Source organism: Littorina saxatilis, linkage group LG3 (assembly GCF_037325665.1).
Source record: "Littorina saxatilis isolate snail1 linkage group LG3, US_GU_Lsax_2.0, whole genome shotgun sequence".
NCBI lineage: Eukaryota > Metazoa > Mollusca > Gastropoda > Littorinimorpha > Littorinidae > Littorina > Littorina saxatilis.
In genome coordinates, this window is record NC_090247.1 from 46,655,827 (window position 1) to 46,680,170 (window position 24,344).

General features: G+C 41.2%; 1 protein-coding gene across 1 annotated transcript in view; it reads right to left on the minus strand.

Annotated features, from left to right (window-relative positions):
• Window positions 1–360: 360 nt before the first annotated feature.
• The window catches only part of LOC138962494 (organic cation transporter protein-like), a 171,152-nt gene continuing 147,168 nt past the window's right edge, over window positions 361–24,344 (minus strand). The window contains exons 9-12 of the mRNA XM_070334337.1: window positions 22,511–22,737; window positions 20,031–20,212; window positions 9,104–9,255; window positions 361–8,765 (exon numbers count right to left, since the gene is read on the minus strand). Of these exons, the coding sequence (XP_070190438.1) occupies window positions 8,627–8,765; window positions 9,104–9,255; window positions 20,031–20,212; window positions 22,511–22,737 (700 nt within the window). The 3' untranslated portion in view covers window positions 361–8,626. The remainder of the gene's footprint in view (window positions 8,766–9,103; window positions 9,256–20,030; window positions 20,213–22,510; window positions 22,738–24,344) is intronic.

Below are 24,344 nucleotides of genomic sequence, written 5' to 3' on the forward strand. Positions count from 1 at the left end.
GGTGGAGGGGGGGGGTGTTGTTGTTTAGTTTTGGTTAGTAAAACTGCCTAGCAAGAATGTTTTGTTTCATAAAGACTTTGTAAACGACCATAAAGTAATGTTCCGTCCAATTCATTTGAATTGAAGGCTAGGTTTGGGTACACACATAAAGGCATGCGCGTACGCACGCACACACGCACACCCACAAACACACACACACACACACACACACACTCGCACACACATGACGTCGCCCATTTACACAGAGAGACAGACAGACAAGCAGACAGACATACAAACACACACACATATACACACATTCGCACATGCACATGACAGTCAGAAACACAGCGACGCCCACTTACACACTAACAAGTCAAGTCAAGTCAAGTATTTTATTGTTTTGGGCCCAGAGGGTTTTGAAACAAAGATATAACTTTAAGAAAAAAAGGTAACAAATCAGACAGTTAATATATGTATACAAATTGAGCGGACAAATACAACAATACTATACAACCAAAATAAATTGGTAATATACACTTCCATACATACAAACAAAAAGAAAAGAAAATAGGTTTAACAAAATCAGGTAAGAAATCAGACAGATAATATGTATACATTAAGCGGACAACGATAATATACAGTCGAAATAAATTGGCAATACCATTATGCGATGCATCTTTTATAAAGACACAAAACAAAACAAAAGCATGCATTACATACATATACATACCAATAAAGAAACTAGATGTAACGCTAACATACTAAAATCTTAACATGGGCTACAAATCTTGCTAGCTTCATTAGTTTTATCTTAGATTTACAATTCATTAACTGTTCATATTTTAAACAATTTGGGTGAGATCGATAATAGGGACTAATTAATTTTCTTCTTTCGGACACTATACTTTCGTCGGTACAAATGAACAAATAGTGAAACTCATCACCTAATTCATTTTTATCGCACATATCACACAATCTTTCATTTCTAGGGGCATTAAAAAATCTGTGCTGATGTATTGGCAACTTATGATTGCTTGTTCTAAATTTTGCTAATTTAACTTGGAATTTCCTAGGCAACCAAAGCAAATACCTTTCCAGACAAAAATCCTTTTGTAATTCTGTAATTTTGTACATTCTGTAATTAAAACACAAGCTGTTGGCATTCACGTCAGTGTTCCATTCCTGCAGGAATTGATCTCTTATCCTTTGTTTTACAACGTATTTAAAACCTGAGACGGCAAGACTCTGAGTTGTCCATAAATATGATAGACCCAACTTATTTAACATAGTATTGACATGCGACAACCAGGGCAATTTAACGTTTTGTACATGGTACAACCTCAAATGTAGTTTTAACATTAAACAAGACATCTTATTCGCACCATCGTTCATTTCTTTCATCAGTTTATACCAATAAACCAGTAACTGACATTGTACCTCAATTCTAATTGGGTAACGACCAAGCTCTCCGTAAACCATACAAGTGGGTGTAGTTTTATATACATCAAAAAGCATTTTTAAAAATCGCAATTGAAACCTTGACAGAATGTCTAATGAATCATATCCCCACACCTCACAACCATACAACAAAATTGGATGTACACACACCCTTATAAGTGGGGGGTGAAAGCGTGGTGGCCAGTGACCCAGAACGAACACAAACCAACGCTCGAAGTTCGATTGACCTACTTTTCTTTTCTGTTTCCTTTAAAAAAAAAAAAAAATCATTGACTTGACCTGCTGGTTAACACTCGGTATGATCTGGGTCAGTGGAACATAACTTCCACGTGCAGCACACAGCGACACCGACACAATGACAGCAGTAGTTTCCACACTGGGTATTGTTGCAGACTTTAGCGCGCTGTCCACGATTTTTTAAAGCACGAGTTTTGGAGTTTTGCCCTACTTTGTAGGTGACGTGGTAGGGCAAAACTCCCAAAAACGAGCAGTTTTTACAACTTTGGGCAAAACTCCAAAAAACGAGCAGTTTTTACAACTTTCCTCTGCGTGACTTATCTCGATAGGGATAGGTGAGGTCGGGGTACGTAACGCAATATCTAAACCTCCCTAATAGCAACTACCCAAACAAACTGAATGAAATAAAAACACGGGGAGACCCTTTTTATTTATTTTTTATTTTTTTGAAAATAGACGTATTTAAAACCTGAGACGGCAAGACTCTGAGTTGTCCATGGTCGATTTTGAGGGTACCCTTACTTGAGCGGCGGTCACGTGATCCCTGTAAAAGAAATATTTAATCCAAAAGGTGATCCTGGAGGTTAAGTGAACGGTCCTAACTGGCATATACAGTTTTAATGAAATGACACGGGGATTAATGCTTTAATTTGGGTTTGAAATTTGTTGCAATAATATTATGGCCAAGTTTAGTTTATGGTGTTTGGCGAAGAAATTGTGATTAAAATGCATACATTCCTTTCAGGGAAATAATGCTTACAGCCTTACTTGATTGTACACTCTGTTCGGCCGATCAAATAAAGGAACCTCATATCAGATCTGGAATACGCAAATGAAAGGCGAGAGATTATGACACCACCTTGCGACTTTCGTTCCCCCAAACACAGTAAAGATTTTGCCCCAAGCTTATTTTTGTCTTCTCATAATACCCCTCTCTCTCTTTCTTTCTCTCTCCCTTCTCCCCTTGTTTGACAAAGAAAGTTAGAGAGAACCGGGGGTATTTCAGTGCAATCGCTTGACTGAATGATTAATCAGGCCTCTGCGTTCTTGTTATGTTTTGTTATCACTACGAAAATGCACTTGAGTCAGTAACATTAGCAGACGACACTCTTTTCCCCTTTTCCTTACGAATGTCGAACACTGCAGACATTTCGGGTTATGCCTGTCTTGCACTGTGCCGAATATTCTATCGAATATGAACATGTTGTATTCGGCAAAAACAGAGACGAATGGACAAGAAACAATATTGAAAATTCGAAGCCTTACGAATTCTTGCGAATGTCTTACGAATGTTGCGAATGGCCTTGCGATTGTTGCGAGTGCTTGCAAACACTTTACGAATAAAGCAGATACGCAATCGAGTGCTATAAAAGCTCTTGCGATCGCGTCTTTTCATCATTTGCTCTCCAGCAACCAGACAGTACACATCATTTTACTCTTACACTGTGCCGAATTGCACTTGCGAATAGAATTCGTAAATAATTCGTAATAATCAAGGCATGGTGACGGGCGCATTGGCGTGGCGTGGCGTAAGACGTCGGCCTCCTAATCGGGAGGTCGTGAGTTCGAATCCCGGTCGCTGCCGCCTGGTGGGTTAAGAGAGGAGATTTTTCCGATCTCCCAGGTCAACTTATGTGCAGACCTGCTAGTGACTTAACCCCCTTCGTGTGTACACGCAAGCACAAGACCAAGTGCGCACGGAAAAGATCCTGTAATCCATGTCAGAGTTCGGTGGGTTATAGAAACACGAAAATACCCAGCATGCCTCCCCCAGCGTATGCTGCCTGAATGGCGGGGTAAAAACGGTCATACACGTAAAAATCCACTCGTGCTGAAAACATGAGTGAACGTGGGAGTCTAAGCCCATGAACGAAGAAGAAGAAGATCGGGACATGGTAGCAAGACATTCGTAAATGTTCTTAACTATTCGCCACCATTCGTTTGTTGCGAACATTTGCAACATGCTCCTAATATTCGTAATATTTGCAAGGAAGGCATATTCGTATTTTTTTCGCAACGTCCTCATAAGTAGGGGAAGGGCTCCTAATATGGACCACTTTTTGTTTCATGCTAATAACTAGCTTGTTTTCTTGCGAAGAAGTTTCATTTTGTGTTTGGTAGTCCTTCTCTCATAAGTGAACCGTTAGGCCTAATTAGAGTGAAATAGCTTTGATAGACATTCAGCAAAAATTAAATACAGAAAAAATCATAAAGGGTCCATATTAGGCGCCCAGGCTCCTAATATGGACCAGTGAAAGCGGCCTTCACGAATCACTGTCAAAAGCCCCCTATACTTCAAAATAACATGATACAACTTATTGTGCATGTCAGACTAATTCAAATATGCTTTAGATTTATCTGTTTCGGGTTGATGAGAGCATTATTTGAAGCACACCAGGAAACTAAAGAAGCATATCAAAAACAGAGTGAAAATAAGTGAAATTATCAACTTCCGCAAAAAGAAGACAATTTGATATATTTTTTTGAAATCTCGAGGGCTAGTTATAGGTTATTTTCAGCAAGCTTCTTAATGAATGAATGAAAATAGCCTTTAGCTTTTATTTTCTTCGAAGGTGGTCCATATTAGGGGACTCACACATACTTTGAGATTTTGCTATTATTTTTTGTTTGACGTTTGACTCGGGGTCAAAACTGCTAAAATGTAACAAATACGGTCTTAGCTGTCATATATAGCAATTTTTGTGTGATAAAAGCTTTGGCTGTGGACAGAAACGAGTCTGTTTTAGGCGTCAAAGTTAGAGTGAACGCTGCCAAAAGTGAAAAAAAGATAAGAAGCCTAACGGTTTTAAGGTTTGTGTTTCTGCAACTGTTTTGACATGCGCAAGTTATCCAGAGAGGGTGAATACAGCGAATGAAATTGTGTTTAGCGCTCTAGCGCCGTTAGTTTGTCAGATCAAGAGGTGGTCCATATTAGGAGCCGGTCCATATTAGGAGCCCTTCCCCTATTCGCAAGCCATTCGTAATCATCGCAATGTATTCGTAGCACTCGCAAAGAATTTGCAACCATTCGTTAAAGGGATCCCACACCGATCAATGCACAGCGTAGTGACGATTGCGAACAAGTTCCGTAACTCTTATCTTCCGGGCCTTACCTCCCCCTGTTTTCATGATCCCCTAAAACAAATGAGTTTGCTTGCCCTCGTGTCCTTCGTCTTTTTGTTTTGCTCCTGTGTCATTATGACGTCAAACCTACAATAAAGTCACGGAACACGTAAAAGAAAGATCTCCTCTCATGCGCCCGTTTCTTTCACTTTTATAGCGTGTTTATCTATATAAAACATATAAATGAAAACAACATAAAAACCAACACGCAATCATTTCTCATGTATAAAAAACAAAATAATACAAGCACATTACAATTACACAGGCAACAACAACAACAACAACAACAACAAGTACAACAACAAAAACAACAATGATAATAATGGTAATGATAATAATAATAATAATAATAATAATAATAATAATAATAATGATGATAATAATAATAATATATTATTAATAATAATGTCGCCCCGACTGGCAGCCAAACGCCTTATGCTAGCGTGAGAGGTAAGCGCTCTAATTTCTATGCCTATCCGTACGCTTGGGTCGAACACCTCTAGCTGCGCTCAGCGATTGAGCGGTCGCCCATGCTTTGTTTCAGTTACAACTCCAACGATTATTAGGCAATGTTTTTGAAGTGTTGCGCCAGGTTTAAGCATCAGCATATCCACATCCACACGAAATTTGTGGTGAATCGGTCAAGAAACGCTGGAGGTATAGGCAAAGGAAATGACGTGTGAGCGCTAAACCGTGTGCAACCTCGGTACTCGCGTAGCCATTGGGTAGAAATGTTAACCACATATATATATACCATAACAATGGTATATGTCATTCCAAATTTCACGATAACGGGTCAACAAACCCAGGAGCTATTAGCGATCAAAAGTGTGACGGACGGACGGACGGACGGACATACGGACGGACGGACGAACGGACGGACGGATGGAAACACAGACAGATGCCTAACAATATCGATTTGATGTAACACACAACGAATATGTAACAACAACAAAATCATTAGATTCAAGCGTATTTTCCATACGCAACGAGTGTCATAATGTCAACCTTTTTTTGTACTAAAATTATAAATGGGGTTAGGGTTACGTTTTGTAAACTTATGCAAAAATTTAACGATCGATTTTTTTTATTTTTGTGTATCTAATTGAGTAGACCCAGGTGTGCATTATGTCAAACTTTTATAAAAAAAATTAACGGTTCTATTAGCAGATATATTCAGTTGAAGTGAGCAGGTGGTCTAATTTTGGCACGTAAAACGTCATGTAAATTAACGAATATTAGCCATTTCAGAAAGAATGGAAACACTTATTCGTAACAAAACCCATCATTTTTAAGTGCACAAAGTCAGTATTTACACCACATACAAAAACAAGTATTTGTGATTTTAATTAACCAGTTAGATCCCATATCCAATAGCCTACCCTGATTTACAAAAAAACGTGAAATGTCAACATATTCATGAGGCTGTATCTTAAAAACGCAGCGATCGATTTCTCTGATTTTAACACATTTGTTTTGTCAGACTTTAAACATACATCAGGCAAAATATTGGCGATTTTTAACGGTTGTTTAATGGGTGTCGGATGTCTTTAAGAGGCCTTGTTCTTGCAAACATCTTGCGAATGGTTGCGAATTCCTTACAGACACGGCGATTTGCGTAATCCCTTTTTCGTAAAGTGTTTGCAAGCACTCGCAACACTCGCAAAGCCACTCGCAACATTCGTAATAAAATCGCAAGAAATTCGTATATGGATTCGTATGCATTCGCAGTGATTGGTAGAAATTCGCAAGCACTCGCTAGCATTCGTAAGACATTCACAAGGTTTCGTAAAGCCCGTCCTTAATTGAGCCCGTAGTCGACTACACGAAGCTTCGCGAAGTCTTTATACCAAAAACCCGCAGCTACGGCGTGATACTTTGACCCCAACATCGCTTCTCAAGTTTTGACATGCGAAGCTTCGCCGTAGCTCGCAACGAAGTTGGTTTTTTTGTAAGAAGAGTGCTTTCGATTCAAGATGGACGACGAAATCAGACTCAATACCATAGTGAAGAATGCATTTATCGACTTTGGTTGACCCAAAGTACAAGAACTAACCTCCTACCTGTATTATTTCATACTGCGATGCATTGACATGTCGAATGAAACTCAAAATCCCAGCGCTCACGCCAACTGGTCCCGGCCGTGCTCAGTCAACGAAATAGAACACATACAATTAACTTACGTTAATCAAGTACGTAAAGTACAATTTGTGACGTAAAGTACTCAGAAAGAAGCACACCACGCGCTGGTCGAGACTACGCGCATTTGAGACGCCAAGACATGAAAAGATAACTCTCTTTTCCGCCATAGTGCCTTCCCTTGGACTGCGACGAAGTCTAGTTCCGGAAGCTTCGCGAAGTGAGCTACGCGTAGTCGACTTCGTCCAATTAAGGACCGGCTTAAGGCTTCACATTTTCTATATTTTTTCCTGTCCATTCGTCTCTTTTTTTGCTGACTACAACATTTTCATATTCGCAAGGATATTCGGCACAGTGTAAGACAGGCAAAATGCCAAGACCTAACGAATGGTTGCGAATGCCTTGCGAGCGTTGCGAATGCCTTGCGAGTGTTGCTAATGCCTTGCGAACGCTACGAATACATTGCGATGATTACGAATGGCTTGCGAATACAGTTTACGAGTACGTTGCGAACAAAATTACGAGTATGCCTTCCTGGAAAATATTAGGAGCATGTTGCTAATGTTTGCTCATAGACGAATGGTGGCGAATGGTTATGAACATTTACGAATGTCTTGCGAGCATGTCCCGATCATTTCGAATTATTGGCGAATTTCTATTCGCAAAGGCAATTCGGCACAGTGCAAGAGTAGCATTACTGAGGTGCACAAAAACACTTTATTATTTTCTATCTGATGGGTATGATAATTCGTTTGCGTGTGTTTATTAAATAAAATATTATTGATTATAAATACGACACCCAATCTTCTAAGTCGCGAAGGATGAGAGTGACGCGCTGTTTCGTAGAATGTAGATTTTGATTCGGGAAATAAATAAACTCTTGTTATTTATATTGATTTATTTTAATTCAAGCATGTAGATACTATTCTTAATACGTGTTGCATACACCAGAGATGTTTATTATGTACATTTTTTTAGCGTTCGGAACTTCTCTATTGCTAGAAAAGTAGTCCTCAAAAAGTATGACTGCTTCCCCATGAGCTATAGAGGATCCAAGCTGGTTACTAGGTAAGTTAAATTTGCTTGCTTGGTGTTTTTAGCCTCTTTGTTCACCCGTGATTTGTAAAAATGTAAAACATTTTACAAATTGCGGGGCACGCCCCGTGATTTGTGACAGTTGTTTTACAAATCACGAGGCGCGCCCCGAGATATGTTAACCATTTTTGAAAATCACGGGGCGCGCCCCACAATTTTTAAAATGTTTTACAAATCACGAGAATGCGCCCGATATTTTCTTGTCATCTCGAAAGTCCAGGGATTTCTTTTTTTTTTTAGAACTCGCGTGCTCATGTTTGTGACGGACAGGCAGAAAAATCTGCGCTTATCACGCTTTGAAATCAAAATATAAAAAAATAACATGTGCAGATTTACTCACACATACTTTCATTTTCATATGAATTTTTGGCATGGGATCCCTTTGACTGGGCTCTAAGCAACAAATAATTTACAAATCGCGGTTTTAGGTTCGAGGTAATTTGTAAAATGTTTTTACATTTTTTGCAAATCACGGGTTAACACTTTTCCAGTGGAAAGAAGCAGAGGGTGGAACTACTTTGATAACGCACACATAATTACCCATTTGCTACACCAAGTTATCAAGTTTAAAAGGAGATACAAACACCACTGATTATTCAGATGAATCACAAATTAAAGTGCGTGTCGGATCACTGAGTTTCCTTTTGTAGTCAAAAGATTCTGCTTCCATCCTGTTCACGTCCATTCCAACTTCCTCTTCCATTGACATGCTCTCGCTGCACGTAGATACCCTAAAACACACATATAATATTTTGTAGAGCTTTGTTGCATTCGTTTCAATCACTATCTTCTCTGTCTGTTCCAGGGTTTAAACAAAACTGTATTCCATTTCGATATCGTGACATATGTACAATATGTGGCATTAAGGAACCGTATCATAGTAATTATGTTAGCGAATCCCAGGGAAACATAACAGAATTAAGCACGATGACAGACACAACTGCTTTGTTACATCTTGAAGACCTCTCACCTTAATCGATAGGCCTTTTCTTCTGCCATGTTCTCCTTTCTTTACCCCACTCCGTCTACTCGCCTACCCCTCATTCTAAGTTAGTTCTGCAGTTCTTACTTTCCAAAGTTCACCGCATCCAGAACTGTCTCGGGTAATTTGCGGTGCAACGTTTCGGGTAGCATGAAGGAGGTCAGACCAGCAGAAACTGCAAGCGCCCCAAAGACAATTAGTGGAACAGCCGTGCCAAATGCTCCTTCCACGTAGATTGCCTGAAAGAAAGGACTAAAATATAGCTATCTTTTGGCACCACATAATTAATCAAAAACGTGAAACTATCTACATCAGTCACAGATCAACAGAACAAAGAATATTAAACAAGTCGCGTAAAGCGATGTCAAAACATTTAGTCAATCACATCAAAGCTGAACGACACTACCCGTCATAAAACAGTAGGCAGATACATTTTGCTGTCGATCTTTGTGATGCGGCACGTTATGTTAAAACCAAGTAAATTGCCAGAAAGGCAATTCATTCCCCTAACGTATGAAATAAATAGTTTCATTTTTCATGAATTAGTGTTTATGCAGTGTACCGGAGACCTAGGACACCCCCCGAAATCACAAAAGCAAACTTGCAGACAATAAAATGTACAAAATAAGTAAGAGTGACCCCATTTTTGATCTTAAATGGAATGAATGACCTTTCTGGCAATGTACTTGGTTTTAACATAACTGGCCGCATAACAAAGATCTACAGCTAAATGTATCTTAGGTCGAAACACGGGTAGCGGTCTTGGCAATGTAACAAAAAAGGTTCAACACTCTTTGAAAGAACGCCCATTGCACACGGCGGTACGTCCTTTTAACCTATGACTTTGCCTGGGTTATTCTTTTAATCAGTGTTGCTATTGGCTCCGAAAGGGTTTGATGTTCCCAGTAGGCTGTCTGTGAACAGTTCTTTCTAATTCCACCGCCCCTCTTCATTTTCCTCTAGTATGCTTGCTCCTTTCAAAACAACACGATAGTACAGGTTGTCAAAATATTATTTCACTTATAGAAACTGTAAAATTAACAGCACCGAGATGTCTCTGGTATGAAATGAAAGAGGACTGTTTTCTTTACCTACACAATCAAATAATATAACTATATCTTGTCTTTCCTATTCTCAGTTTGACAATGAACGCATGAGACATCGGGGCTCCAAAAACTTGTTCGAATTTCCATGTCACAGACAGTAAAGACAGATGAGCGTACTATTTTTTGATTGACGGTGATGTTTTTATGGTTGTTGAATAGAAACCAAAAATTGCAAAGAATGTAATTTTTGTCATGCTGTTACATTTTTTTTTTTAACAGGGCTTTTCTCGAGAAATGTGCTGACATTTTAGTGTTATTATCTATTTTGGCGTATTGCGCTACAGGGAATTCGGGTTATAAGTTTCATACACAAGTCATACTATGAGAAAGGCCGCTGAATTATGACTTAAAAATAACATTTTATGTTTACATTTTGCCAGGGATGCTAATGTAAGTTGCATGTTACTGCTGGAGGACGATTTTTGAATTTGGCCTTAAGATGGACTGACAGGCTCAGCAGTATAGTAGGACAAAAATGCTGACAGCATTACGGAAAAAAACACTGTGAACTTTCTGTTAAAACCATATCATTGCACAATTACTGCTTCTGACGATTTCAGCGGACGAGCAAAAAGGCAATTTGTATGTAATCGCTTTCAGTCAATTGAATTTTCTTCCGCTTTTACCTTTTTTTTAATTTGAGATTATCATCTTACATACTGCTACACTTTCTTAACATACTCAATCCACTGGCAATCGACTGAATGTCCCGGTTTTGTCAGAGCGCAACGCTAAGTACCAGTGGTCATTTTTTTTCGACAATCTGGGTCACATCCCTCTTGTATTGTATCATGCGTGCGTATGTTCACAAAATCAACTGAAAAGGTATGCTTCTCTGCGGAGAAGGATATCATAGGCTGCAATTGCAACCTTTTATTTTAAAATTGCTCAATTTAAAGTTGTCAAAAAAACACAAGTTTGTTTCAAAAATCCATTGTTTCCAAACAAGGGCAATAACTGTCGTCTGGTTCGACAAAAAGGGAGATAATTAACAAATATAACATGCTTTTCAGATAGAGCAATTAATAAGTTTTATATAAGTTGATATATAATATCCCGTGACTTGTCCATGTTATTAACATATACCACTTATTTGAAATCAGAAGCAAAATTCTCTATAATTTTCTGACAAACTGTATGTAAGAAGCAAAGACACATAAGCTTGAACAATTATTGAAAAAAAATTTGAACCCACATTAAGACGTTAATTCCAGTGTCATTTCATTAAAACTTTATATACCAGTTAAGGCCGTTCAATCAACTATCAGGATCACCTTTTATTTATTTATTTACGAGGATTTATATCGCGCACGTATCTCACCACACAAGGCGACTCAAGGCGCATGTTACCTATTAATGCCGTGTGAGATGGAATTTTTTACACAATATATCACGCATTCACATCGGCCAGTAGATCGACTGCCTTTAGGCGCTGCATCCACCTTTCACGGCCTATTATTCCAGGTCACACGGGTATTTTGGTGGACATTTTTATCTTTTGGATTAAAGATTTCGTTTACATGGATCACGTGCCGGTCGCTCAAATAAGGGTAACCTCAAAATCGACCAGGCAAATGAAAGGGCCGAATAAAAAATCAACAACAAATTACAATACGCAAAACTTTGCAACTTTGACATACGAGGAGAAAGTCAAATCAAGTATCTACTCTAAACAGATTGTTTTGTTTAGCTACCTTGCGTATTTCGTGTACTTCTGCTGCAGGTGTCGATCGCAAGAGCGGTCAAAAACGGGACTTTTTGCATCATTTTTTAGGGGTTTCATGACAAAAAACGCTGTACTTTAGCAATGACTTGTTGGATTGCCTTGAAAACGACCAGAATCGATTGATACATAAATATTATTTGTATTTTTGACCAAAATATAACATTTTATACACATTGAGACAGTCATTGTTCACTGACTGTCTCAATCTGTTTAAAATGTCATCATTTGATCAAAAATACATATAATGTTTAATAAAGAAAAAAATCAATCATTCAACCATGTCATGTCTGTATGGCAAACGTTTAAAAAAATGGTCCTTAATTTTTTTGTAGAGTATATACATACACTCTTTCAAAAAAAGTTAAGTATCACTTTTTTACAAGCACGCCACACAAAACAGACAAGACCGAATTCTTTCATTTTTTAAAAATTATATAATTGAACAACCAAGGAGTAATGACAAACAAAGCAAAGATCGAACGCGGCAGCGACAATTTAGCTAGAGTGTGTCAAACGTGACAACCCTCGAAAATGGAATTCACAACAATGTGAATCAGTGTCAATAACGCGTGTGCCCTCCGTTGTGTGCCAGGCATTCAACACATCGTTGGCGCATGGAGTGGATCAGGTTGCATATGAATGCTCTGGGAACTCCATTCCACTCCTGCTGGAGCCATTGCAGCAGTTGACCCAGATTGGCAGGAGGAGGGTGATGTTGCTGTACCCGACGACAAAGCTCGTCCCACATGTGCTCTATGGGGTTCAGGTCCGGGCTGTTGGCTGGCCACAGCATCCTGTTGACCCTGGCCTGCTGGATGAAGGTGTTTACAGCTGCAGAGCGATGGGGAGGTGCGTTGTCATCCTGAAGAATCGCACGAGGGCCGATCGCTTGGAGGGCTGGAACGACCAGGGCCCGTATGCATGAACTAGAAGTAAGAAACACTGGAAGTAGAGGCCTCTTTTCGAAGTGGGAACTCCCGAAGTCAACTATCTAACTGTTCACTATGCATGAACTGACTTGAACGCCAAAGTAGTGACATCGAGAGTATTAAGGTCAAGGTCGGGGAAATTGGGGGAATCCCTACTAATACGCATGCGCACGTTTCTATCAACATGGCAGTCAACGAAAATGGCAAGGCACGTGTGCCGCTCAAAAAGAAAGTAGACACGGAGGGGCGTTCTGCACCTTTTTCAGATGGTGAAATTGCTGTCCTCTTGAGAAGTGTTTTACGAAAGAACGGTTATTCTGTCCAAATTTCAGAACAGTTAAACATAAAGACGCTGTCTGGTCGAAAATTGCCAAAGAAGTGTCGGTCTCTCTCTCTCTCTCTCTCTCTCTCTTACGACACACGCACACACAGACAAACGTACACTCATACACATACTGACACTATGACACAAGTGACACTGACGGCACACATAAACACACACACCACACACTGCACACACACACACACACACACACGCGCGCGCGCACACACATATACACACACACACGCACCCATACACGCACGCACACAGTCACAAACAAATAACCACACACTCACTCTCTCTCACTCTCTCTCATTCTCTCTCAATCTACACTCATACACACACTGAAACTATGATGACACAAGTGACACGGGGCACACATACACACACACACACACACACACACACACACACAAACACACACACACACACACACACAAACACACACACACACACACTCACCGTAGTGACACACGCATACACACGCGCGTACAGTTGAAAGTCAAGACATGATATGATTTTTTCAAAGCATAGGAAGGTTTCTTTTGCAAATAAATAAAATTAACACAGAGGCAAAACCCGGTTTTTGCAGTCGGAATGCAATTGCGGAGGCTTAAAAAGAAAAAGATTAATAAAAATAATAAAACAAAAAAATATATAGCTCCCGGCGGAACTTGAACCCGGAGCGATTGAACGAGAGTCCGGAACCGTTACCACTGCACTATGTTACTCGTGTGGAATAGAGGCATGATGAAAAAAGGCATTCTGAGTTATTCAGTCGTGCTGGTTTGAAAGCTCGCCACCTTCGCCGAATGACTCGAGCACGTTTTTTTCGGTCAGTAACTGATCGAACTGTCGGTTTTGAGTCACTCTGTTTAAAGCATTTCACCTAAATTAAACAAGAATGTCACAGTCCGTGTCTATGGTGCAAGGTAGGAGACCGTCTCACGATTGTAGCCAAGTTACCACAGTTGCTCGATTGACGCATTTCACGTCTTCGATATTGTATCTGAGATCATTTCCCAATGAGCTGCCTTTAAAAACGGAATGTCCTGCAATTGTAGTATGCGCTGGAGGTTTCTTTTGGATGGGTAAGGACCCTTGAGATGCGATATCGTCGTATAATTATGTCAAGCGAGAGGCCCTGGAAACTAACATTGGAAGTGGGAACTTCGAAAGCAAAGTTGCCAGCTACTCGGTATGCACGAGCTAAATTGAACGCCGAAGTAGTGGCTTCGAGAGTTCTGAGGTCAAGGTCGAGAAAATTGGGGGAATCCCAATTAGTGCGCATGCGTTTGTAAACGGTAGGCTTGGTGACCAGAAGAAACAAATCTCATCGCGAGTTCGTAAATGGGCGAACGTTGATCGCGCTGTAGCTTTTACTATAATTGTTGTTTTTGACTGGTTGAACGAAAGGGTCGGTTCAAAGCTGTGATGATTGTCCTTAAATAGAATGACTGTCTATGATAATGATTTCGTTGACCAGAATGTTGGGGACAATAAAAAAAAACCTTTGTTTATGTGGTAGCGAAGTCGGTTAACTTAAAACTCTTTTTGTAGTTTTTTTTTTTATGATTGTGTATCGGTAAAACTGCTGGACAAAAATAGTTTGGTCAGAGCGAAAGTTTGTGTTACTGGTAAATTTGAAAAAGCAGAACTCCATTTTTTTGGAATCAAGATATAAGGTGTAGTGAAAAGAAAATAAGTTCAGCGAATTTCATATTATTTGAGAAAATGTGTGTCCGAATTTTTAAAACAGAAAAATTGTTGTACTTAGGTGTTTGTAAATTATGTTTGTCCTCGTTAATTGTGAAGAGGATGTATGTTTATATAAAGTTCAAAGTCAAGATTGGATTTTTGTAGCCTACGTGCGTGTGTGCATGTGTATTAGACATATACATAGACATAGAACACTTTATTATCTCAATTACGATAAACTCGGGTGTGGTGAATCACAATAAACAGCATAAAACGTAAGAACATGAATAAAATATCTAGGCGCAAATATAGTCAGCTCATCATAGTGTGGGGAGTGGGTGCACACACACACACACACACACACACCGTCGAACACACACATAACGTCGAACACACACACACACACACACACACACACACACATACACACCGTCGAACACACACACACACCGTCGAACACACACATAACATCGAACACACACACACACACACACACACACACACACACACATACACACACACTAACGCACACACACAAACACACACACACACACACACACACACACGGCACGCGCGTACACGCAAACAAACGTATGAAGGAACAGACGCACAATTATACCCGCACGCACGCACACACAGGCAGACAGGCACTCGCACAAATACACACACACACACACATACACACACACACACACACACACACACACACACACACACACACACACACACACACACACAGATAAAGCAATGACAAAAAAATAGCAGAAACGTACACTTCAACACTCGAACACACACACACACACACACACACACACACACACACACACACACACACACACATACACACACATCCACACACACACGCAAACAAACACACGCACGCACGCACACACACACACACACACACACATGCTCACAACGACGCCCATTTTCATAGAAACACGATAACCCCCTCGTATAAGCGGGAATGAAAGAGTGGTGGCCAATGACCCAGAACAAACAAAAGTCAAAGCTGGCAACTCAGGTTTGTATTCAGGGAAATTTGCACGAAATGCATGCACAAGATACGACTTTTCCCTCTATTTTCTCTCTTTGGGACTTTCATTTGCGTCAGCTCGGTTTGATATGAAAAACTGAAGAAAAGCCCTGCCTTTTTGCACTGAGAAACTGTGGAAGTAGCGTGTTTACTACTGGGTCTGGCTGTAGTACATTTACCCTCATTTACTTCCTCGTTAGCTTCCAAAGTAAACTCTTTTTTCGTCCCATGCATGCGAAAGTGAGGATGTACTTCCGATGTCACTCAAAACTTTAGAAGTAGTCGCAAAATACCCTGAGTTACTTCCTCGCTTTGCTTCGAAGTAAACCCTTTTTCCGGCCCATGCATACGAAAGTGAGGCAAGTACTTCCGATGTCACTCAAAACTTCGGGAGTTGTCGCGAACTTCCCCCATAAGCATACGGGCCCAGGGGTTGCAGGATCTCATTCTGGTAGCGGACACCGGTCAAGTTGCCCACTACATGGTACAGAGGTGTCCTTAGACGTGTGCTGATCCCTCCCCAGACCATCACAGAGCCTCCGCCAAAACGCTGTCGTTCCAGAACAGCGCCTTCTGCGAAGCGCTCTCCGCGACGCCTCCACGCTCGGATGCAACCATCAGCAGGTTCCAAGCGAAAGCGGGACTCATCTGTAAACAACACTTGAGCCCACTGCTGACATGTTGAGTGCACCAGGCTCGGCGAGCTGCTCGGTGATTAGCAGTCAGGGTTGTTCCTCGAACTGGACGCCTTGCACGCAAGCCAAAGTTGTGTAAGCGGTTTCGGATCGTCTGATCACTAACAACAGTGTTGGTGGTAGCTTGTAGGCGTTGCCTAATGTTGTTTGCCGTAGCCATTCTTTGTTGCCTCTGAATGAAGCGAGCCTCTCTTTGTGTGGTGACTCTCGGCCGACCAGAACGGTGTCGCTCCTGCACTCTTCCAGTTGCGTGGAATCTCTGTTTTAGTCTGATGATGACAGAGGGAGCCACTGCAAGCCTCTGGGCCACTTGCCTGGCAGCAACACCGTCTTGTAGCCATCCTATTGCCCTTCCTCTATCCAAATCGCTCAGTTTCCTTCGTGGGGGCATGTTGCTACTGTGCATAATTGTGTCAGCGTGTCAACCTTTAAACACAAGCTGATGAGCGGTGTTCATAGCCAGGACCCTGTTGTAGCACGTGCATCACAACCTTTTGCCCTGGCATGCGTTCCGCAAATTTCATGGGGCTATAAAAAACACCATTTTTCTTCCAAAATGCAGAAGCTTTTGAGAAGTCCCACAAAAAGAAAATAACTGCCTGCCAAACAAAATTCTAGGTCAAGACTCATTGTTCATTTGTTAATTCAAACACATTAATCTTTTAATTATTATGTCGATGTTTAAATTTTTGGTAATTTTTTTATAATTAAACTCAGAGGCAAAAGAAACGCAAATGCTGCAGCGAAGATGGGTTACACATGAATTTTAATGTCGAATTAATTATTTCGGGTTAACAATAACAAGGAAACGAATTGACCGATACAAAAACCATACGGAAAAGTGTATTGGGATGAGAGCATGACGTGCCATGTTCCACTGAACACTGTTTGAAGACTGTTGAAAGTCAATAGTGTGTTGCTCCTCCCTGGGCGTTGATGACTGTGGCGCACCTCCGGTACATGGAGAGGACGAGGTGATTAATTTGCTGCTGAGGGACCTGAGCTCACAACTGGGTCACGGCAGCACGCAATTCTGCTGCTGTGCGGGGTCTCCGGGCAAGGGCATTAATCCTTCTTTGCATGATGTCCCAAAAGTGTTCGATTGGGTTGAGATCCGGAGATCGAGCAGGATGAGGCAGAAGGTTCACGCTGTTGTGACGCAGGAAGTCCTGGGTAGCACGTGCAGTATGGGGACGGGCATTGTCTTGCTGGAACAGGCAGTTCCGGTGCCTCTGGACAAATGGAACCACATAGGGACGCAGGACTTGATTGATGTAGCGGTCTGCATTGACACCATTCCTACGACCTTGGCCGACGTTCTGAAAGACGACAGGTCCCACTCGCTGGTTGACACCAATGGCGCCCCATTTCATGATGCTGGCACCTCCCCATCGATCATGCTGCAGGATGTTATTGTTAGCAAACCGCTGTCCAGGTCTTCGCCAGATCCGGACACGCCCATCGCCAGGTTCCAGGCAAAAGCGCTTCTCGTTCAAAAAAAGAACCCTCCGCCAGTCCCGATGGCGCCAGTGGGCATGCTCCTGGGCCCAGGCCAGACGATCCAGGCGATGCTGTGCTGTCAAGACAGGACGCCGAGGAGGACGCCGATTTACCAGGTTCTGCCCACCAAGGCGTCGGCGTACAGTTCTGGCGCTGACGGGTTGTCTATACACCCCGAATGTGTTACGGGCTGTGTTGGCGGCAGTTTCGAATGCATCTCGCTGGTGTTGATGGACAAGATGGCGATCTTGTCGGGCTGTTGTTACCCGGGGTCTGCCACGTCCTGGTAAGTCGCAGGTACTGTTAGTGACATGAAAACGTTGCTGCAGGCGATAAACCGTGGTGACATTTACTCCAAATGCCCTAGCAACTTGCTGAACTGATTGTCCGGCATCAAGTCTCCCGATCGCCTGTTGGCGCTGATCTGGTGATAGTCTCGGCATCGCGCCTGTGTCGCAGAAATGAATGTTGTAACAGTTTTGTGAGTTCGGTACAGCTTGCCTGAACACTCTGTTCACCCTGCTGCAGGATGTTATTGTTAGCAAACCGCTGTCCAGGTCTTCGCCAGATCCGGACACGCCGGCATCGCCAGGTTCCAGGCAAAAGCGCTTCCAGGCAAAAGGACGCCGAGGAGGACGCCGATTTACCAGGTTCCGGGGGGTGGGGGGGGGGGGGGGGGTGGGGGGGGGGGGGTGGGGGAAGCATTAGTGAGTAGTTTAAGTGTGAGTTTAGAGGGAGCGGTCAGCGACCATAAACTCTATTCAAACGAGACAGATATGCAGCTAAAAAGGGGGGGGGGGGAGGAGGTGTTGAGGTAATGCAGGAGGAAGTGATAGCAGAGTCCCGTGGGAACGAATGCGGGGAATGGAAGAGGGTTGGAGGGAACAGCATCTGGAATGAAACAATGGTAACAGATAAGGGAGTCAGAGAGAGAGAGCGAGGACCGAAGTCATTAGTAGCAGCGCAGCGGCCAGCAAGCAAGTTCAGCGATTTTTTCAGTTCTGCGGGCGTGTGACGGACCTGTCGTTTTTCAGTTCTGCAAACCCTCGTAAAATAAAATTTGATTTGATTTGATTTGACTCTGAACACGAAAATCTGCTTTTCCACATTTTGCATGTGCTGAAAGTTGTCCCCATGATGGTTTGGGATCCCCGTGAACAAGACCTCGCGTGTGACCCAGATAACGGCAAACACGGTTCTGACAAGATGAGACCACTAAAACAACACTTGCAGAACATGCTCGTATCATGATTTTCTTTTTATGTCAAGTCTATAAAGGTTTAATTAACGCATCCTTTATTTGCGTTTCTTTTGCCTCCGAGTTTAGATCCGTTTTTTCAACCGATCCTTAACTTTTTTGGAAGAGTGTAAATATGTTATGTAAATATACTCTTCAAAAAAAGTTAAGGACCAGTCATAAAATGTTAAACAATCTTTAAAATATTCGCCAAAAATCAAGGGTTTGACAACTTGATTGAAACGTGAGTTTTTTGTACTCACCAAAGGGCAGCGAGTCCTTCTATAGTTTTGGCAGGCAGCGTTACTGTGTCATGCTAAACAGGCGGAAAAAAAGGAGAGGTTTTCTTTTTAAAAAAGGGGCAGTTTTTAAAGTCCCATGAAATCGGTGCAAGACGGTCCAGGACGAAAACCAGTGATGCACGTGCTACAACTGTGATCTAGCCACGAAATGTGCGCGCTCACTTGTCTTTGTTAAAATAAACCCAAATTTACCTGGCAATGCAGTTCAACTTTCCCAAGCCCGTCTAGAAAAATACGATCCATCAAATTCTGTTCTTTTGTGTTTTTGATAAATATCGAAAACAATTATTGAACTAAGCGCTTCGATCGATAAATCTTTCTCTTAATCTCACAACGCACTGTGATGTTAAATTAAGTAACAATGGAAATGATAGATCAGTAAATAAATAGATTATTAAAGAAAGAATAAGGCAGCACAGAAGATAAGCAAAAACATTAGAGAAAACTGATGTTGTCAGCTCACCAGATCAGCAATATACGGCGAAATCATGCTCCCCATTCGAGCGAACATGGAACCACAGCCCACGCCAAAGTTTCTTAGCACCGTCGGATAAAGCTCGGCTGAGTACAGATAGATAATGGCAAAAGAAGATGACACCCCAAGCTTGCCAATCATGGCAAGAGCTGTGGTTATCCACTGGAGATCTGAAAACAAAGATACAATCCACTGGAGATAAACGAACATATTTCAAACGAATCAGATTTGAATAATAATAAAAAAAGATAATAAAATTAAAATAATAATTAAATTTGGTTAAATTATAATAATAATACGAATATTTGTAACGCGCACATATCTCACCAACATTTACTCAAGGCGCACATACACTCATTTACACACACGGAGACTTAAAGTCACTGACACACACACACACCATCAACCATTAAATATGTACAGTTATTCAGGGTGGGATGGGGGTGGGCAGTGTAGAATGCATGGATTATTTGGAAAAAAGGAATGTCTTGAGTGCAGATTTGGTGTTGTTTGTTTCTTGATTTGGAATATTAGCAGTCTATCTGTTTCGAATTAGTATTTAGTACACGAATATGACTGTTTCACTGAAAGACCTTGACCATGAACGGTTTGGGGCATACACATGATTAGTTTAAAGGAAAGTAATGAACTGTATGTCATGATCTCAAAAAAGACATGTTTGGCATCGTAAACAGGAAAGCAAGTCTACATTTAGTCAAATTGTCGAACTCAGAGACTGAAATTGAACTCACCCCATTTTAAACTAAGACAATGCTCATGAGCGTTGTCGATTTCATACCCCGCGGTCGCGGTGAAACGTACGTTCAAGCTCAGAAAGTGACAAGCGCTTTTTGTATTCTTTTTAACTTTGTGAGCTGGTTTTCAATCCAAACATAAAATATCAATAAAATATGATTTTGAAATCAGGAAATGATAATTAATCAGCTAAAATTGTTTTTAAATCGATTTATGAAATTTAAATTTTAATTAGAATTTTCATATTTTAATTTCCTGAGCTTGTTTTTAAATCTGAATTTAGCATATCTACATGTTTCTGGAATCAGGAAATAATTATAAAGAAGATAACATTATTTTTGAATCGATTTAAAAAAAAAATTCAATTCGAATTTTCAGATTTTTAATGACCAAACTCATTAATTAATTTGTAAGCCTCCAAGCTGAAATGCAATACAGAAGTCCGGGCTTCGTCGAAGATTGCTTGACCAAAATTTCAATAAAGTTGATCGAAAAATGAGTGCGTGACAGTGCCGCCTCAACTTTCACTCAATACCATATATATGACGTCATCAAAGATATTTATCGGTAAAAAGAAAAAAATCATCTGGGGATATCATACCCAGAAACTATCATGTGAAGTTTCATGAAGGTCAGTCCAGTAGTTTTCTCGGAATCGATCTACACACACACACACACACACACACACACACACACACACACACACACACACACACACATACCACACACACACACACACATACCACACACACACACACACACACACACACACACACACACACACACACACACACAATACCACTCTCGTCTCGATTCCCCGTCTATTTTTAAAACATTTAGTCAAATTTGACTAAATGTAAAAACACCCCCAGAATTTGTCTTCCTCGTCCCTCATCCCCAAAGCATTTACTCATATAAGAATGATCAGTATGAGAAGCCGCACTTGTAGTGCTACGAGCATAGGATCTCACATTTGGCGGCTACCAGTGAATACTGGAAGCGATGTCATTTACAATTTTATTACCATTTCAATTCACCACATTGGTGGACTGATTCTAGGTGATTCTAGGTGACCCGCTAAATGTTATAACGTTCAAGCAGGGGCCCTTTTTGTTTATCACGCTAAAAATAATGAAGACACAGTAAACAATTGAATTCACAATATTAGCGTGTTTTATTGGAAAGAATGACACTTCAAATGCTGTCAGATAAATACACTCTTTATCTAAAAAATACCGAAAAGCCAGTTTTGTCAGTGGGTGCTTTACAGAACAGCAAGGGACCCTCTGAGTGTGCAATGTGGACCCGCTCATTTGAAAAAATCCACAAAGAAACAATTCCCGCGCTCGATCGACACAATTTGAGCATTGAAAACAAATTAAGCGCAAATACTAACCGTGCAGATAGAAACAAAAATAGTCAACAGTGAAGCTGTATCCTACCTTTAAATCCAGACAAGAAATGTCTACCGAGTTAAACAACAAAATTGGTCTCGAATCGTGCCACGCTTACTTGTTCAGCAAGGCTGCTCGATCATTGTCGGGCCAGTTATCCCCCCTACTCTTAATCGGGCCGACTCCGTCCTGAGTTCTCGGCATAGCGTACACGTGAAATTTTACGATAATATCAGACGACACCCTATTAAATGCCAGAGATGATTTACTGCAGACAATAATTTGTTGACGGATAGGTGTTAAGAGACCTGCACTGACCATTGCCAGCAAACATAACGGTGAAGATGGTGAGCAGGCAGGCGAGCCCCGCGATCAGCATGGAGGTGGTGTGCACCTTCTTCCTGCCAAAGCGGTCCAGCAGGACGACCGCAGTGCCATAGCCGATCAACTCCACGACGCAGGACACGATGAAGTTGACACGTACACCGCCACTCAGATTGGCCACGTTCAGGCTGAGACCGTAGTACGTCATGCTGATCACTCCCCTACCACACACACACACACACACACACACACACACACACACACACACACACACACACACACACACACACACACACACACACACACAATTATCATAACAACTAACTTTTGACTCTCTCGTTACGGCTAACAACAACAACAAAACTAAAAATGGGGACACATAATAGAGTCTCGCCAAAGTTGAGTCTCGTAAAATAATTCCCTCGCTGAACATGGGTTCAAACCCACACTGATGGCGACGAACTGGCTTACACGCAACCGACTGAGCTGCGAACCCTGCAGTGATAAAGCTTTAATGGCCTACAGGTTGTTACCTACTAAGGACTTGTTGTTATAATTGAAGTGTTGGGGGAAAAACTAAAACAATTGTATTTGCCTGTGTGAAAGAAGTACAATGAATGATTAGAGGCACCCCCTAAAACTAATCTCGCAATCCAAAGTCGCTTAAAGCTCGGGTTTTGCTTCTGCTATCTGTCCAAAATAGTATTCCAAAAGCAAATTAAATGCTGATATGTATGGACAGTATTGGTAAAGCAAACTGACTGATAAAACTGAGGCTGTTGTTGAACAAAGCAGCCGTTGGGTAGGTGTGGCAGTCCAAGGGTGTGGGGAATTTCTTTCTAATGGGGCAGCGAATAATACTCGAGGACTTTAAATAAAACCTGTATACTTCTAAGAAAACCGGTGGTCAAACTCCTCCCCAGTGAGGGGCCATGTGGCATCAATCTAGTGTGTGTGTGTGTGTGTGTGTGTGTGTTTTACATTGTGTGTGCGTACGTGCGTGCGTGCGTGCGTACGCGCATGTGTGTGTGTGTGTGTGTGTGTTTACTGGAAATCCTTGATTGAATATATGATTAACACTTTCGGTAGTTATCTTTAAGCATTTACAGAATTGGGAAATAACACGTCAATATAAGTATTGCGCTAGGTAAAGCTTGCACTACGGAAAACAGGGCCCGTATGCATAAGGAGGGAGTCAGCAACACTGGAAGTAGAGGCCTCTTTCGGAAGTGGGAACTCCCGAAGTTTAACTTTCCACTATGTTCACAATGCATGAACGCCGGAGTGGTGACTTCGAGAGTATTCGGTCAAGGTCGCGAAAATTGGGGGAATCCTAACTAGTACGCATGCGTTTGTTAACGGTAAGCTTGCCACCAGAAGAAACAAATCTCATCGCGAGTTCAAAAAGGCGAACGTTGAGCGCGCTGTAGTACTAACAGCGTTATTGCTGTTGTTTTTTGAATGGTTAAACGAAAGGGTCGGTTCAAACCTGTGATGATTGTCTTGGAATCGAATGACTGCCTATGACAAATGACTTTGTTGGCTTGAATGTTAGGAGAAGAGTAAATGATTATGTTGAACTTCTTTTTTTAAATTTTTTTTTATCTCAGCTGCTTGCTTCAACCCTTTTTTTTAATTTAATTTTATTTATTTTTTATTTTTTTGCGGGGAGTATCCCTCTCCATTGATCTTTTTTTCTTTTCTTTTTTTCTGCTTTTTATATTAATTTTTCTACTTTAAATGTACCTATATCGTTAACAATACTATTTGTAAATGTATTTTAAACACGCCCAAAAAACTTCCTTTACAGTAATTTTTGGCTCACGTA